Below are 15592 nucleotides of genomic sequence, written 5' to 3'. Positions count from 1 at the left end.
CATCCTTGACATTCATTTACACTTTTTGTTATAACCTACACTTAAAGACTACTCTAAGATGATGTAATTGTACTTCTAATTATTCTTTACCTATTTATTTATTTATTATTTTTTTACATTAATTTCTCTGTTACTTTCACTCTCAAGACTGTACATTCTCTGTAATATGTTAAAACATTTTGATGTTAATGTTTTGTTAAGATGGGCATACAATAAAAATAAATAAATAAATAAATAAAATTGGACCCAAACATAAATCCAGAATATCCAGAGAGTTTTCATACTGGTGTGTGCGTGCCTGTGTGTGCATGAGAGAGTTTCCCATGAACCTATAAATGCATAAAATTATAAAATGCATAATTTAGTGCAGAGGAACTACAGATAAAACTGCTTCTTTTTTCTTTACCAGGTACATTTCTGCTTTGTCTTTTTTACTTACTTTTTTTGTTTGTTTAAAAGAATTATATCAGCTACTTCTGTAAACCTTATAAGGAACAATGTTATGCTAATGTTACTTGTACATATTTTAAATATTACTGCAATATTTAAGGCTACAATTAACAAATTTTCATTGCAACGTACTTTTAGACTTAGTAATCAAAACTGAAATAAATATCTATGGAAATAACTACATGTGAATTGAACATTTAGCTGTTTGCAAATCTAAATGTAATTATAAATTGATAAAATACATGCTAAAATAGCTATATATTCATGTATGTATGTAATATAACCAGAAGTTCTAAAAAACACCTAAAGAACACTTAAAATATAATATAATATAATATAATATAATATAATACAATATAATATAATATAATATAATATAATATAATATAATACAATACAATACAATACAATACAATATAATATAATATAATATAATATAATACAATACAATACAATACAATACAATACAATACAATATAATATAATATAATACAATACAATATAATATAATATAATATAATATAATACAATACAATACAATATAATATAATATAATATAATATAATATAATATAATATAATATATTATAATATAATAAAGTATAATATAATGTAATATAATATAATATAATATGAAATAATATAATATAATATAATAGAACATAAAATAATATAATATAATATAATATAATATAATACAATATAATATAATATAATATATTATAATATAATAAAATATAATAAAATATCATATAATATGAAATAATATAATAGAATATAATAGACTATAAAATAATAGAATATAATAGAATATAATAAAATATAATAAAGTATAATATAATGTAATATAATATAATATAATATGAAATAATATAAAATAATATAATATAATATAATATAATATAATATAATATAATATAATATAATATAATATAATAGAACATAAAATAATATAATATACTATAATATAATATAATATAATATAATATAATATAATATAATATAATACAATACAATACAATACAATATAATATAATATAATATAATATAATATAATATAATACAATACAATACAATACAATACAATACAATACAATATAATATAATATAATATAATATAATATAATATAATATAATAAAATATAATATAATATTCATTCATTCATTCATTTTCTTGTCGGCTTAGTCCCTTTATGAATCCAGGGTCGCCACAGCGGAATGAACCGCCAACTTATCATTATAATATATAATATATTACATTAGAATAGAATAGAATAGAATAGAATAGAATAGAATAGAATAGAATTACATGTTATTATAAGTTTACATATTCTCCCCGTGCTCTGGTTTCCTCCACAGTCCAAAGACATGTGGTACAGCTGAATTGGGTAGGCTAAATTTATTTCCCAGAGATGGGTTGCAGCTGGAAGGGCTTTCGCTGTGTAATATGCTTGATAAGTTGGCGGTTCATTCCGCTGTGGCGACCCCTGATTAATAAAGGGACTAAGCCGAAAACAAAATGAATGAATGAATGAATAACCAACTATAATCCCAATTCTACATTGAAGATTCTGCAATGTGACTATTACAGATGCACACATTATGGATGCTCAAACAATATATTGTGCAGGCCTAATGTATATGAATGAGAGGAAGTAACTAATCACCTTGCTTTCATATCCCTATTTACATTATTTTCATTCAAACACCTCTCCAAGTTCATGATCCTGTTTCTAAATGGCATGGGTAGGCCCACCCGGAATCTGTGCGCGCAGAACTCCCCAGATTTTCCGCAGATTTTTAGCCCATCATTAATTCTGTTTATTTACTTGAGTAAATGTGTGTAAATCTAAATTTATTCAGTTTTTAAATTAATTTCAGTAACATTATTGACTTCTGTGGAAATGGTCATCTGATTTATGTACAATGCAGTTTGTACAGAATTATTTTTTGTCTTTTACTAGATATATAATATGACAAACTTGCTCTTTTTACCAAATAAAGTGAATCTAATTGGATTTGCATTTTAAACATTAAATAAAAGTTAAAAAGAAATTATTTTTCATTTCATATATTAAGGTTTTAATTATAATACTCCCAAAACAATTCCGCAGAAATCCGCAGACTATTACCAAAATTCTCAGCAGAAATAGCAAAAAACGTCCGCAGATTCCGTCTGGCCCTAGGCATGGGTCACAATTTGACTGAAGAGATTTCCTGTTTTTACAGTTGGTATAAATCCCAACAACAAATCTGATGAAGTTTCCAGTAATTACACTGGGAGGAGTCTGTCTACAAATATAAGAGGTATAGAATCACCGGACAGAATGACACAGACAGCAGCAGAAGCATCCCGAACAGAAGGAAAACCAGCCAGAAAGGTAAATATTACTATCACTCTCAGCAAATTTGCTTTGGGAAAAGTAAACTATGTCTAATATCTAATTCTAATAGGTAGTCTTATATACTTAGTTACCTTAAAAAAATAATAAATAATAAATAAAAAAAAAAATAATAATAAATAAATAAATAAATAAATAATGGTAAAATTAACATTAATAATAATAATAATAATAATAATAAGTAGAAGAAGAAGAAGTAGAAGAAGAAGAAGCAAAAAATAAAACAAAATTTAAAAGTTCTAAAATAAAATAAAAAAATAAAATAAAATAAAATAAAAGGATCGCCTCAAAGCAAGAAGGTTGCTGGTTCGAGCCCCAGCTGGGTCAGTTGGCATTTCTGTGTGGAGTTTACATGTTCTCCCCATGTTCGCGTGGGTTTCCCCAGATTAATAAGGGGACTAAGCCGAAAAGAAAATGAAGAAATGATAAAAAAATAAAAAAACCTGATATTACAAATGAGAGATCTGTACTTATTTATGATTGGGAGTGTAATAAAATAAAATAATAACATACCTAATATTCTCCTATTTCACATTTTCAGATGTTCCCAGTGTTGATGTTACTCATGGCGGCTCTGGTGGCTGCAGATGAGCCTCTGCTGGATCTGTCCATTCCGATGGAGACTGAAGACGTCTCTGCCTCTGTGATTCACTGCGATGCTCGAACTGTGTGTCCAGATAGAACAACATGCTGTCGGACTCCATATGGCAAATGGACATGTTGTCCATTCCCAATGGTAAGAGAATCTTGTTTTTTATATTCTTCTACTCATAGTTACAGGGTTAACCTTTGCTCACTCTCTCCTCTGCTTCAGGGTCAGTGTTGCAGGGATGGGATTCACTGCTGTCGACACGGTTATCGTTGCAATTTCGCCTCCACCCGATGCCTGCGAGGCTGGCTGTCACTGCCATCGTCCTTCCAGGAGGCCACCAGAACCTTCGAGAAAGATCAGGTATGGCAGACCACTGTGACAATGTACAAATAAAATATGCAAATAAATAATAGTGCATAATAATAGTGCAGTGCAAATATTAATTGCATTCAAAATAAAAGTTTAAAAAGTATTATATGCAAAACACACTTATTTAAAAACTAAATTATACAAAACTTTTTTTGCATCGATATTTAGATTGATATTTGATGTGTGTGTGTGTGTGTGTGTGTATGTATGTATATATATATATATATATATATATATATATATATATATATATATATATATTTGAAGTCAGAATTATTAGCCCTCCTGTTTATTTTTTCTCTAATTTCTGTTTAATGGAGAGCAGATTTTTCCAACACGTTTCTAAACATAATAGTTTTAATAACTCATTTCTAATTACTGATTTATTTTATCTTTGTCATGATGACAGTACATAATATTTTACTAGATATTTTCAAGATATATACAGCTTAAGGTGACATTTAAAGGCTTAACTAGATTAATTAGGTTAACTAGGCAGGTTAGAGTAATTAGGAAAGTTATTGTATTGTGTTTAAAAATTGAAAACTGCTTTTATTCTAGCCAAAATAAAACAAATAAGACTTTCTTCAGAAGAAAAAATATTATCAGACACACTGTGAAAATTTATTTGGGAAATAAAAAAAAAAGCAAAGGGGGCGAATAATTCTGATTGCAACTGTATATACAGTTAAAGTCAGAATTATTAGCCCCCTTTGATTTTTTCTTCTCTTTTATAAATATTTTAAATTAGTGCTTAATTTAGAAGAGTGGCAAATAACGCATCAAGAAAAAATATAAGATATAAAAAAATATAATTATAAAGATTTAGTCAAATGCACACTTCAGTGTATAAAAAACCAAACTGAACAATTAGCTCTTAATGTATTTGAGAAGTCACTGTCGGTAATAACAAACAACAATTTTTTTTACATAATTTTTATAAAATAAAGCCATCAAGTAAAGCTTAACTCACACACTTTTTCTTGAAAATAAATCAAAAACCAAAATATTACATTTTGCACCTGCTGCTTGCCTGATTATATTCATAAACTTGACTGCTTAAGGTTAAGATGATTACTAATCTTAAAAATAAGTTGACTTTGCAGCAAGTCAACACCACATTCTGTCTGTGTTAGTTTGAATTATGTGAGCTGCAATCATTTAAATTAGTCAGACTAATGTAATTCTTGTGAATGTAAATTTAGACCCAGGCTGAGACTGTCCAATGTGAAGGAAATTTCTACTGCCCGGCTGAGAAGTTTTGCTGCAAGACTGGAACTGGCCAGTGGGGCTGCTGCAGCGGTAAAACAGACTTCATATCACTGTATTAATAAGCATGGCTAATCAAGAAGCATAATATAATACAATTCACTTACAACCTGTATTTCTGTTGTTTATAGAGTTGGAGTTGTAAGCAAACAACCACTGTTACACTGGTTCACCTCTTACTGAAGACTGTCAAAATGCAAGAGGCTCCAAACTTCATTCATGTTTCAGGCTATAGTTTACTCTTACTGAATTAGTGTGAAATAAAAACTAAAAGAATTACTGTCAAAATGCACCGTCATTTAATAAATCTTTGTGATTAGTGGGAAAAGAGATTGTTTTTATTCATTTGTTTGTGGTATTTTTATGAAGTAATCTATGGTTATGAATAGTTCCTTTACTTGTCTCAACCATATACTGCACAACAGTTTTGGGATGACTGACGATATGATGACGGACAAATGTAATGTTGCGTTTCTGATTTAAATGAGAACGACTAACAAAACAATCACAACTGCTGCAGTCACATTTTGTAGTATGTATTTTATATATCTCACTGGCCATATTAATAGTTTCACCTTGCAAATAATGTTCTGCGGTTTAAAGGTTCAAGAAACTCTTGAGTACTTTTTTTTATTTTAATAGATTAGTGTGTGTTGAGCATCAGTTAAGACAATGTTAGCACTTGTCAGCTTTAATTTTAGGGTAAACTGGATAGTTTTGAGCTTTTGTCAGCTAATTTCAGCTTCCGGGTTTAAAATGATTTTTGGGGTGGATCAAAATTGGTGATGTAGCGCAAAACTGCAAGTGCAAAGATGACGCGTGGGTTTTTCATTATTATTCAGGACGGAGTTTTCTAATCCTATGAGAAGAGCCGGCTTCTTAATTATTCATGACTGCACGTGCTTTCCGAAAGCAAGACAGCCCTGCAAGTGCCAAGCAGAGAGACACAGACCCACGGCACACAGTGTTTAGCTGTTCATGAAGAGTCATATGTGTTTGTTTCCATAATCCACGGGGTTTGTTGCATGTTTTTCCCCGCGATGCTGTCAGGGCCGATACAGCAAAGCTGTTTGTGTGCAGCAAGCATTTTTGTCGGGAGAGCAAGTGAATTAGAGAACGGCGGTAGTTGTCTTTTATTAGGAGTTCGTTCACATTTAGACACATCACAGTGCTGCTGTGTTTGCCTAAATCCTCCAGATTACCAACAGGGCTAATGGTTAAAATAGACAGGGCAAGAGACCTGCTGCACTGAGTCTGCATTCAGACCCAGGGATTGAGGGAAAAGTCCTCATTTAGTGTTTATATAAACGCGATTATGTTTATAAGGATATAAATTGTGGTTGTGTGTATATGAATTTACAAATGACAAATGTTGCAGTGCATTAAATTACAGTTTATTTCTTTGCATTTTAACTTTTTAAACTATAAAATCATGCATCTTCTCATTTTTTGAGCTAACTGACAACAGTTGTTCGCTCCCCTCCTTCTACCCTGCTGGCCACGCCCACTCCTGCCCTTTGCTCGGGGAGCTTCACGCCCATTATGATGTGTCTTTTGAAAAAAATCTGAGGTAGACCTGAAACAAAAGTTCCCCTCCTCTTGCTGTGAGGTGACTAACAGCAAGAAGCCACTGCGCTGCCACAATGCAAAGGTAAAATTCACAAGCAACTATGTGCTTGTAAATATTTTAAAAGAACATTCTCTCATTAATAATCTCTTCATTTATCTGGCAGAGTGTACTACCATTTGAGCAACAGGCATTCCAGAAACACCATGAACATTGGGAGGAATGACTGAATTTTGCGAAGAAAAAAAATTGTCAAACAAGATTTTTGGCTGAAACTAAATAAATAACTAAAACATTGTTCACTGTAAGACATTGTCTTGTAGTGTGCTTTACTTGAACAGGTTTAACCTCTGGTACAGACACTGCCTATGAAAAGGAAATACTAAATAAATCAATATATTATAAAATACAGCAGATAATGTACATAATATACATAATAGTTCAACCCCTAAAATGAGCATTCAGATATTACACACCCACTCTGGTTTCGTTGTAATGACTTACACACGTCTTCCTAATTTGTACAAAAATGTTACGATATTTATTTCAGAAGTTTATATTTTATTTGCGTTTCTTCAAAATTCTTGCAATAAGGGCTGCACAATAAATTGTTTCAGCATCGATATCGCAATATGCGTATCTGCAATAGTCACATCGCAGGATCTGCAATGTTAATTCTGAAATATAGTTGACCAGGAGCTAAAGAACACTTGATTTGTAGAGTCACTGCTAAGGTTAACCATATTAGAGTGAACGTTTATCATTAGTATGTTTTAAGTCCTGTGATCGAGCATTCCAAGAGAGTTTAAAACATTTAGGCACAAAAATGAGGATGTGTAGAGCTGTAACTAAGGTTAATTGCATTCTTACTTAGAATTTTTGTCTTGTTTATAGTCCAAATATCTACATTTCAAAGCAAAAACAACATTTTTCTCACCCCACTTGCTGATAATTTAGCTTGTTTAAAGGAAAAACTCTTAATTTTGATGAATTTATTACTTCTGAAGGTGAAACAAAACAATATTTTTACTTGATCTAAGAATTTGAGATCTTTTGACTAGATATAAGACAAGGCAACGTAAAAAAAGCATCATTTTCGCTTTGTGACTAATCAATTTCAGTACGTGAATACTGTTAGACTAACAAACAAAGCCATTCAATCCACCTTGTGAAATTATTCATATCGTAATAGTTAACGCAGAAAAATAAAACATCGTAATGTGCAATTTTTCCAGTATCGCGCAACACTACTTGCAATATAGGTCAAGTGTCCAATGGGATGAATTGATTCTGTGATACAATTCATTTTGTGTCATATGAATAAAAACAAGCAGGACATTTTAAAAAATGTCTCCTTATGTATATCCTTAGGATATATATATATATAGGGAGAGGCAGTGGCGCAGTAGGTAGTGCTGTCGCCTCACAGCAAGAAGGTCGCTGGGTCGAACCTCGGCTCAGTTGGCGTTTCTGTGTGGGGTTTGCATGTTCTCCCTGCCTTCGCGTGGGTTTCCTCCGGGTGCTCCGGTTACCCCCACAGTATAAAGACATAGGGTACAGGTGAATTGGGTAGGCTAAATTGTCTGTAGTGTGTGAATTTGTGTGTGAATGATTCCCAGAGATAGGTTGCGGCTGGAAGGGCATCCGCTGTGTAAACACTTGCTGGATAAGTTGGTGGTTCATTCCACGGTGGCGACCCCGGATTAATAAGGGGACTAAGCCGACAAGAAAATGAATGAATGAATATATATATATATATATGAATATATATATATATATATATATATATATATATATATATATATATATATATATATATATATATATATATATATATATATATATATATATATATATATATATATATACACACACACACACAGTTGAAGTCAGAATTATTTTCCCCCTTTGAATTTTTTTTTCTTTTTTAAATATTTCCCAAATGATGTTTAACAGAGCAAGGAAATGTTCACAGTATTTCTGATAATATTTCTTCTTCTGGAGAAAGTCGTATTTGCTTTATTTCGGCTAGAATAAAAGCAGTTTTAATAAAAAATAAAATAAAAAAAAACATTTTAAGGACAAAATTATTAGCACCTTTAAGCTATATTTTTAGAGAGCTAATAGTTCAGGGGGGCTAATAATTCTGACTTCAACTATATATGTTAGCCTCCCTGAATTATTAGCCCTCCTGTTTATTTTTTTCCTCAATTTTTTTTCCTAACCATTCAGACACTTAAAAACAAATAAAAGTAACTTAAAATGGATAGTGAAATGCACGGGCAGCCATTGAAGAGAAGATCAAATCGGCGTGATGTGCTCGTATTTGCGTGTGCCAGTTTAAAGTTGTGCAGCTGCATTCTGAACAAGCTGCAGTCGAGAAATAGAAGACTGACTCACCCCAAAATAAAGGGCATCGCAGTAGTCCAAGCGGGAGGTTATAAAAGCATGGATTACTGTTTTAAAGTGACTGTGTGATAAAACATGCTCAATTTTGGCCAGTTGTCTCAAAGTGAAAGAAGCTAGAGCGAACAACAGACCGAATCTGGCTTTCAAGCTTTAGTTCAGGATCCATTTTAAAACCCATGTTCACAATCTATGGCTTACAGAAAGTTTCAAGATTATTTAAGATTATTTTTCAAGACATTACTATACAGCTTAAAGTGACATTTAATGGCTTAACTAGGTTAATTAGGTTAACTAGGCAGGTTAGGGTGATTAGGCAAGTTATTGTAAAATGATGGTTTGTTCTGTAGACTACAGGAAAAAAATTGCTTAATGGGGCTAATAATTTTCCTTAAAATGGTATTAAAAAAAATTTAAAACTGCTTTTATTCTAACCGAAGAAAAACAAATAAGACTTTCTTCAGAAGAAAAAATATTATCAGACATACTGTAAAAATTTCCTTGCCTGTACGTGTGTGTGTATATATATATATGTATGTGAGAGGAACTACTGACTAAAGTGACTTATCACATCACCATGCTTTCATATCCTTATATACATTACTTTCATTCAAACACTTCTCCAAGTTCATGATCCTGTTTCTAAATGCCATGGGTCACAAGATAACTGATAAGATTTCCTGTTAGTATAAATCTCAACAACAAATCTGATGAAGTTTCCAGTAATTGCACTGGGAGGAGTCTGTCTACAAGTATAAGAAGTACAGCAGAGAATTACCGGACAGAACGACACAGACAGCAGCAGAAGCATCCCGAACAGGAGGAAACCCAGCCAGCAAGGTAAATGTTATTACATCACTCTCAGCTAATGTATTATGGGTAAAGACAACTAATTGTAATGGGTAGTATTGTATACAGTCAGTGCACAGCATAAATGAGTGCAACCCTCTTTAAAAAATGAATCTCTTTACAATTTCTCTGTAAATATAGCGTCAATATATTTTGATCCAGACTTTATTTTGGTTCTGTCAAATGTAATGTATACACACAAGTATATTATTGTATTGACCTGATTCTTTATTGTGGAAGTGCGCTTATTTTGCAATTGTTTTAGAACTTCCGATTCAGTTGTCTATGGTAGAAATGACTAGGAATAATAAACCACAGAAAACAGTCAAACTACTCCCTCTACAAACAAGTGTTTGCATGACTATACAGAAAAAGTAGAATCAAATAATAAGAAAATATCAGTTTGCAACATCAAGCAGCAGAACTAGCTGTTTTTAGCGTCTAAAAATGAATGGAAGTAAATAAGACCGGAGATCTCAAATTAAAACGATTCAAATGGCTGTGCCCGCTCTTACGCGAAGAATAAGGTCAATACCATCCTATAGAAAGTTTTAATTTAAAAGAGAGATAAGTCGGGGTGTACTCATTTATAATATGCAGTGTCCTAAATTAAACTAAAACAAAATATAATAAAATAAAAAACAAAAATGTGCTGATAAAATAAAAAAAGATAAAATAATAACATACCTAATACTCTCCTATTTCACATTTTCAGATGTTCCCAGTGTTGATGTTACTCATGGCGGCTCTGGTGGCTGCAGATGAGCCTCTGCTTGATCTGTCTATCCCGGTGGAGACTGTAGACACCTCTGCCTCTGTGATTTACTGCGATGCTCAAACTGTGTGTCCAGACGGAACAACATGCTGTCTGAGTCCATATGGCATATGGTCATGTTGTCCTTACTCAATGGTAACAGAATCTCGAGTTAATATGTTTCTACTCATAGTTACAGGGTTAACCTTTGTTCACTCTCTTCTCTGCTTCAGGGTCAGTGTTGCAGGGATGGGATTCACTGTTGTCAACATGGATATCGCTGCGATTCCACCTCCACCCGATGCCTGCGGGGCTGGCTGACTCTGCCATCGTCCTTCCAGAAGGCCACCAGAACCTTCCAGAAAGATCAGGTATGGCAGACCACTGTAAAAATAAAATATGTAAATAAAATAGTGCAGTATAAATACTAATTGCATTCAAAATAAAAGACTAAAAAGTTTCTTTGCAAAACACACACTTACATAAAAACAAAATTATACAACATTTTTTGCATCAATATTTAAATTGATATATTTAAGGAAGGAAATTTTCACAGTATGTCCGATAATATTTATTCTTCTGGAAAAAGTCTTATTTGTTCCATTTCGGCTAGAATAAAAGCACTTTTTAAATTTAAAAGAAAAAAATTTTGGTCAAAATTATTAGCCCCTTTTAAGCTATATTTTTTCGTTAGTCTACAGAACAAACCATCCTTATGCAATAACTTATCACCCTAACCTGCCTAGTTAACCTAATTAACTCAGTTAAACCTTTAAATGTCACTTTAACCTGTATAGACGTGTCTTGAAAAATATCTAGTAAAATATTATTTATTATTATGATTAGAAAAATGTTGAAAAAACTGTCACTCCGTTAAAAATAAAAAATAAAAAATAAAAAGGGGGGCTTAAAATTCTGACTTCAACTGTATACACAGTACACACACACACACACACACGCACACTCACACACATACACACACACACACACATATATATATATATATATATATATATATTTTTTTTTTTTTGGATGCGATTAACTGTGATTAGTCTTTGCCCAGCACTAAAATAAATGTAAAAAAATCTAATATAAACATTTCTAATTCAAATAATATATTAAGATGATAATGATATATAAATATTAAAAAATATGACTAAAGTTAGACATGCAGATATTCAATAATACACAGTGTGATATTGAACATGCATGATATTGTTATTGTTAGAATACTGTGAGTAAATATTTATTATTCCTTTTTATCACATCAATTATCACTACAAGAAAATGCAATAATTACCACCGTATCCTTGAATGCACTACATTTATATTTATATTTTTTATTGTTTCAAAATGTATTTTGTTTCAGTGTTACTCAATATTTTTAAGTAATTGTCTGTGAACTGCAGTCATTTCTAAGTTAAAATAGTTTCTATTGTATACCTATGTGCTAGTAAAGCATCTTGTGTTACAGTGACCTACATGACAATCTTTACTCTCGATGTCGTATGACTTTGAATCACCACTTCCCTTGGCAATAAAACACAGTTTCAACACTTTCAAGCTGCAAACAATGAAACAGTGTACAATAAAAGACATGTGACTTTCAAGCAGTCAAAGGCCACAGTCATGTTATAAGTTAAAATCAGTTGTTAATTCAACTTTATTAGTGCTTGAAGACATTATAAGTGCTTGATTTAGGAGAATAGCAAATATTGCATCTAGAAAAAACTGTTATAAAGATTTGGTCAAATGCACACTGCAGTGTATCATTCATTCATTTTCTTGTCGGTTTAGTCCCTTTATTAATCCGGGGTCGCCACAGCAGAATGAACCACCAACTTATCCAGCAAGTTTTTACGCAGCGGATGCCCTTCCAGCCGCAACCCAACTCTGGGAAACATCCCCACACACATTCACGCACACACTTACAGACAATTTAGCCTTCCCAATCCCCCTGTACCACATGTCTTTGGACTGTGGGGGAAACCGGAGCACCCGGAGGAAACCCACGCAAAGGCAGGGAGAACATGCAAACTCCACACAGAAACGCCAACTGAGCCGAGGTTCGAACCAGCAACCCAGCGAACTTCTTGCTGTGAGGCGACAGCACTACCTACTGCGCCACTGCCTCGCCCCACTGCAGTGCATACAAAACCAAAATCTACAAATAGCTCTTGATTTGAAAAGACACTGTAGTTCAAGAGTTCACACTTAGCTGATGATTGATTATAAGCAAGTTTGGCATGCTGTCCCGGGAGAGAGCCCTGAGCTCGAAGGTTCTTGAGCCCTGGGCTCCCTCCCGTTTGGAGGTAGAGAGGGGAGCCTCGAGCTCAGGTAGATCTCGACAACTCCCCTTTTTATAATAGCTAAAAATTAAGATTGAAGGCTATTAAAAGATATGCTGCATTATTAGATTACCTGTATTGAAATTTAGATTTAACGATTAACTTGTTGTACATGTTTTTGGAATGTGGGAGGAAACCGGAGAACCCGGGGAAAACCCACGCAAGCACGGGAAGAACATGCAAACTACACACAGAAACGACCACCGGCCTGTTAAGGAACTAGAACCGGTGACGTTCTTGCTGTGAGGCGACAGTGCTAGTCACTGAGCCACCGTGCTGCCCTATGGAGGGAAAGGTGAAAAGGTAGGGGTGGAAGGGGGGATTCTTCAAATCGAAGATGACTGTAGTGAGAAAACCCTGGCTCTTTATAGTGGTTAGGAATGGCCTGATTGGTGGATCAAGCATGCTAATGCAGAACCAGCCGTGTTCAATCATAATCACGTGCTCCTCTCGAAATTAGTTTATGAATAAACTTCACTTGATAAAACAAAGAACAACAGGGTTTTAATTACGTATAATTTTTAAGGAACAAAACCATCAAAGCAAAGTTTAACTCAAACCCATAAATGACAAAGCAAAACATTGAATTCTTGACTGATTTCATTCATGAACTGGATTGCTTAAGATGCTGCACATTATGTTTTTGCCAAGTACGATGTGATCCTGAATTAATGTCTATGTTCACCATTTTTGTTTGATAATGTAATCCCTACACCTAAACCCAACCATAACTGTATTTCCCAAATCAGAAGGGAATAATAGTTGCATAACAATCATGTAAAAGTGCATAAACCTAACCATTAGCCTAAATTTAACATGAACGGTAAACAGTTATCACTTCATTTTGTAATTGTTATTGGCTGATTGGAATGTTGTTCCAGGATCAACATAGATGTTAAGCACATGTCCCACTTGGATAAATCAGGTTGGCGTTTAAGGCAAAGATGATTACTAATCTTAAAAATAAGTTGACTATGCAGCACGTCAACACCAAATTCTGTCTGTGGTAGTTTGAATTATGTGAGCTGCAATCATTTAAATTGGTCAGACTAATATAATTCTTGTGAATGGAAATTTAGACCCAGGCTGAGACTGTCCAATGTGAAGGAAATTTCTACTGCCCGGCTGAGAAGTATTGCTGCAAGACTAGAACTGGCCAGTGGGGCTGCTGCAGCGGTAAAACAGACTTCATATCACTGTATTAATAAGCATGGCTAATCAAGAAGCATAATATAATACAATTCACTTACAACCTGTATTTCTATTTTTCATAGGGTTGGAGTTGTAATCAAACAACCACTGTTACACTGGTTCACCTCTTACTGAAGACTGTCAAAATGCAAGAGGCTCCAAACTTCATTCATGTTTCAGGCTATATTCTTACATCCAGGCTGAATTAGTGTGAAATAAAAACTAATAGAATTACTGTCAAAATGCACCGTCATTTAATAAACATTATTAATTTGGGGGAAAAGAAATTGTGTTCTTATTCATTCATTCATAGTATTTTTATGAAGTAATCAGTGATTGTGAATGAATTTAATGCACTGTAAAGCCCAACAGTCCACTTTATCAAATGAATTGAGTGAAAGAAATGTACAATATAAATCAGGAAGTGATATTACAAAGTGATAAGAACAATAAGTAAAAAAAGAAAAAAGTAATATGAAGAAAAGAAAAGAAAGAACAAAATGAAGAAAAGGCAAGTACAAAATTAAATTAAGAAATTAGAAATTAGAAATACAGAAAGCATTAATTACTAACATCCTGGAAGCATGATATTTTCATAAGTTTCTATTGACTTGCAGATTTTTGTTGTTGTTAGATAGACGTATAGCTTTAAGCAAGAAATCAATTTCAATTAAATAATGGGCAAATGAGGGAGAGGATTTAAGAAATTTTTGTTTGTGGATAAAGAATTTAGCAAATAATATTAAAAAAAAGTTATAGAAATATTCTTCATTTTTATTCTTGGGGCTTAAATAACAACAAATGATATTTTTCAGTTTAAAGATTTGTTTTGTTGATTGGGATTTCTTCAAATAATTACATAGATCTGACCAAAACAGTGAGATTTTACATGTAAAATACATGCGAGTCAAAGTTTCCTGATTTTCCTGACAAAAGGAACAAGTATCTGCAATATCAGTAAATTCTAAGATAAATGCATTGACCGGGTATATTTTGTGTAAAGTTTTAAAATGGATTTAATTTGCTTTGTTTGGGATTACATATTTGAATGGGAGAAGCATGTTCTTTTCCAATCAATATCTTCATTAAAGCTGACCAATATGATTTCTTTCTTGGAGCAATATGATTTTTTTTGTTGGACAATTCGAAGAATAAGTTTGTTGTTACATTTCTTAGTATTTTCATTAATAAACACTTCCTCGCACTTTTCCACACACGTGGGTTTCAATGTGTAAACAACAGTTACCATCAATGTGTGTTTGACAGGATCATTTATATATCTTACCACATACTGTATCCGCTGGTATACGACTTTAAACGAAGAATTACCTTCATAAATTTGCAAAATGCGTCCCTGAAGGGAAACGCTCGACAAGTTAAAATGCGTTAAATCGAT

The 15592-nt window shown here is 32.6% G+C and overlaps 2 protein-coding genes and 1 long non-coding RNA gene across 4 annotated transcripts in view; 2 read left to right on the top strand and 1 right to left on the bottom strand.

Moving 5' to 3' along the window:
* grnas (granulin antisense) overlaps positions 1-15592 on the bottom strand; it is a 19194-nt gene extending 3602 nt beyond the window's left edge. The window contains exons 1-3 of the long non-coding RNA NR_003147.1: positions 15482-15592; positions 10591-11041; positions 3365-3816 (exon numbers count right to left, since the gene is read on the bottom strand). This is a non-coding gene — a long non-coding RNA (granulin antisense). The remainder of the gene's footprint in view (positions 1-3364; positions 3817-10590; positions 11042-15481) is intronic.
* On the top strand, positions 2719-6945 carry grna.2 (granulin a, tandem duplicate 2). 2 transcript variants are annotated; one of them, XM_073930592.1, is made up of 6 exons: positions 2719-2830; positions 3393-3587; positions 3666-3803; positions 5018-5114; positions 5213-6732; positions 6815-6945. In XM_073930592.1, exons 1-5 carry the CDS (start codon positions 2777-2779, stop codon positions 5224-5226), a joined length of 498 nt encoding a protein of 165 aa, XP_073786693.1. In that variant the 5' UTR covers positions 2719-2776; the 3' UTR covers positions 5227-6732; positions 6815-6945. The 2 variants fall into 2 exon arrangements, with proteins under 2 accessions (XP_073786693.1, NP_997921.1); NM_212756.2 differs by lacking the exon at positions 6815-6945 and having other exon boundaries at positions 2769-2830; positions 5213-5409.
* grna.1 (granulin a, tandem duplicate 1) lies at positions 9809-15300 on the top strand. The gene is made up of 5 exons (NM_001020802.2): positions 9809-9894; positions 10619-10813; positions 10891-11028; positions 14085-14181; positions 14280-15300. The coding sequence occupies exons 2-5, from the start codon at positions 10619-10621 to the stop codon at positions 14291-14293; spliced, it is 444 nt and encodes a 147-aa protein (NP_001018638.2). The 5' UTR covers positions 9809-9894; the 3' UTR covers positions 14294-15300.

Source organism: Danio rerio, chromosome 19, assembly GCF_049306965.1.
Source record: "Danio rerio strain Tuebingen ecotype United States chromosome 19, GRCz12tu, whole genome shotgun sequence".
NCBI classification, from domain to species: Eukaryota; Metazoa; Chordata; class Actinopteri; order Cypriniformes; family Danionidae; genus Danio; species Danio rerio.
This window is presented reverse-complemented; position numbering and strand designations above follow the sequence as displayed.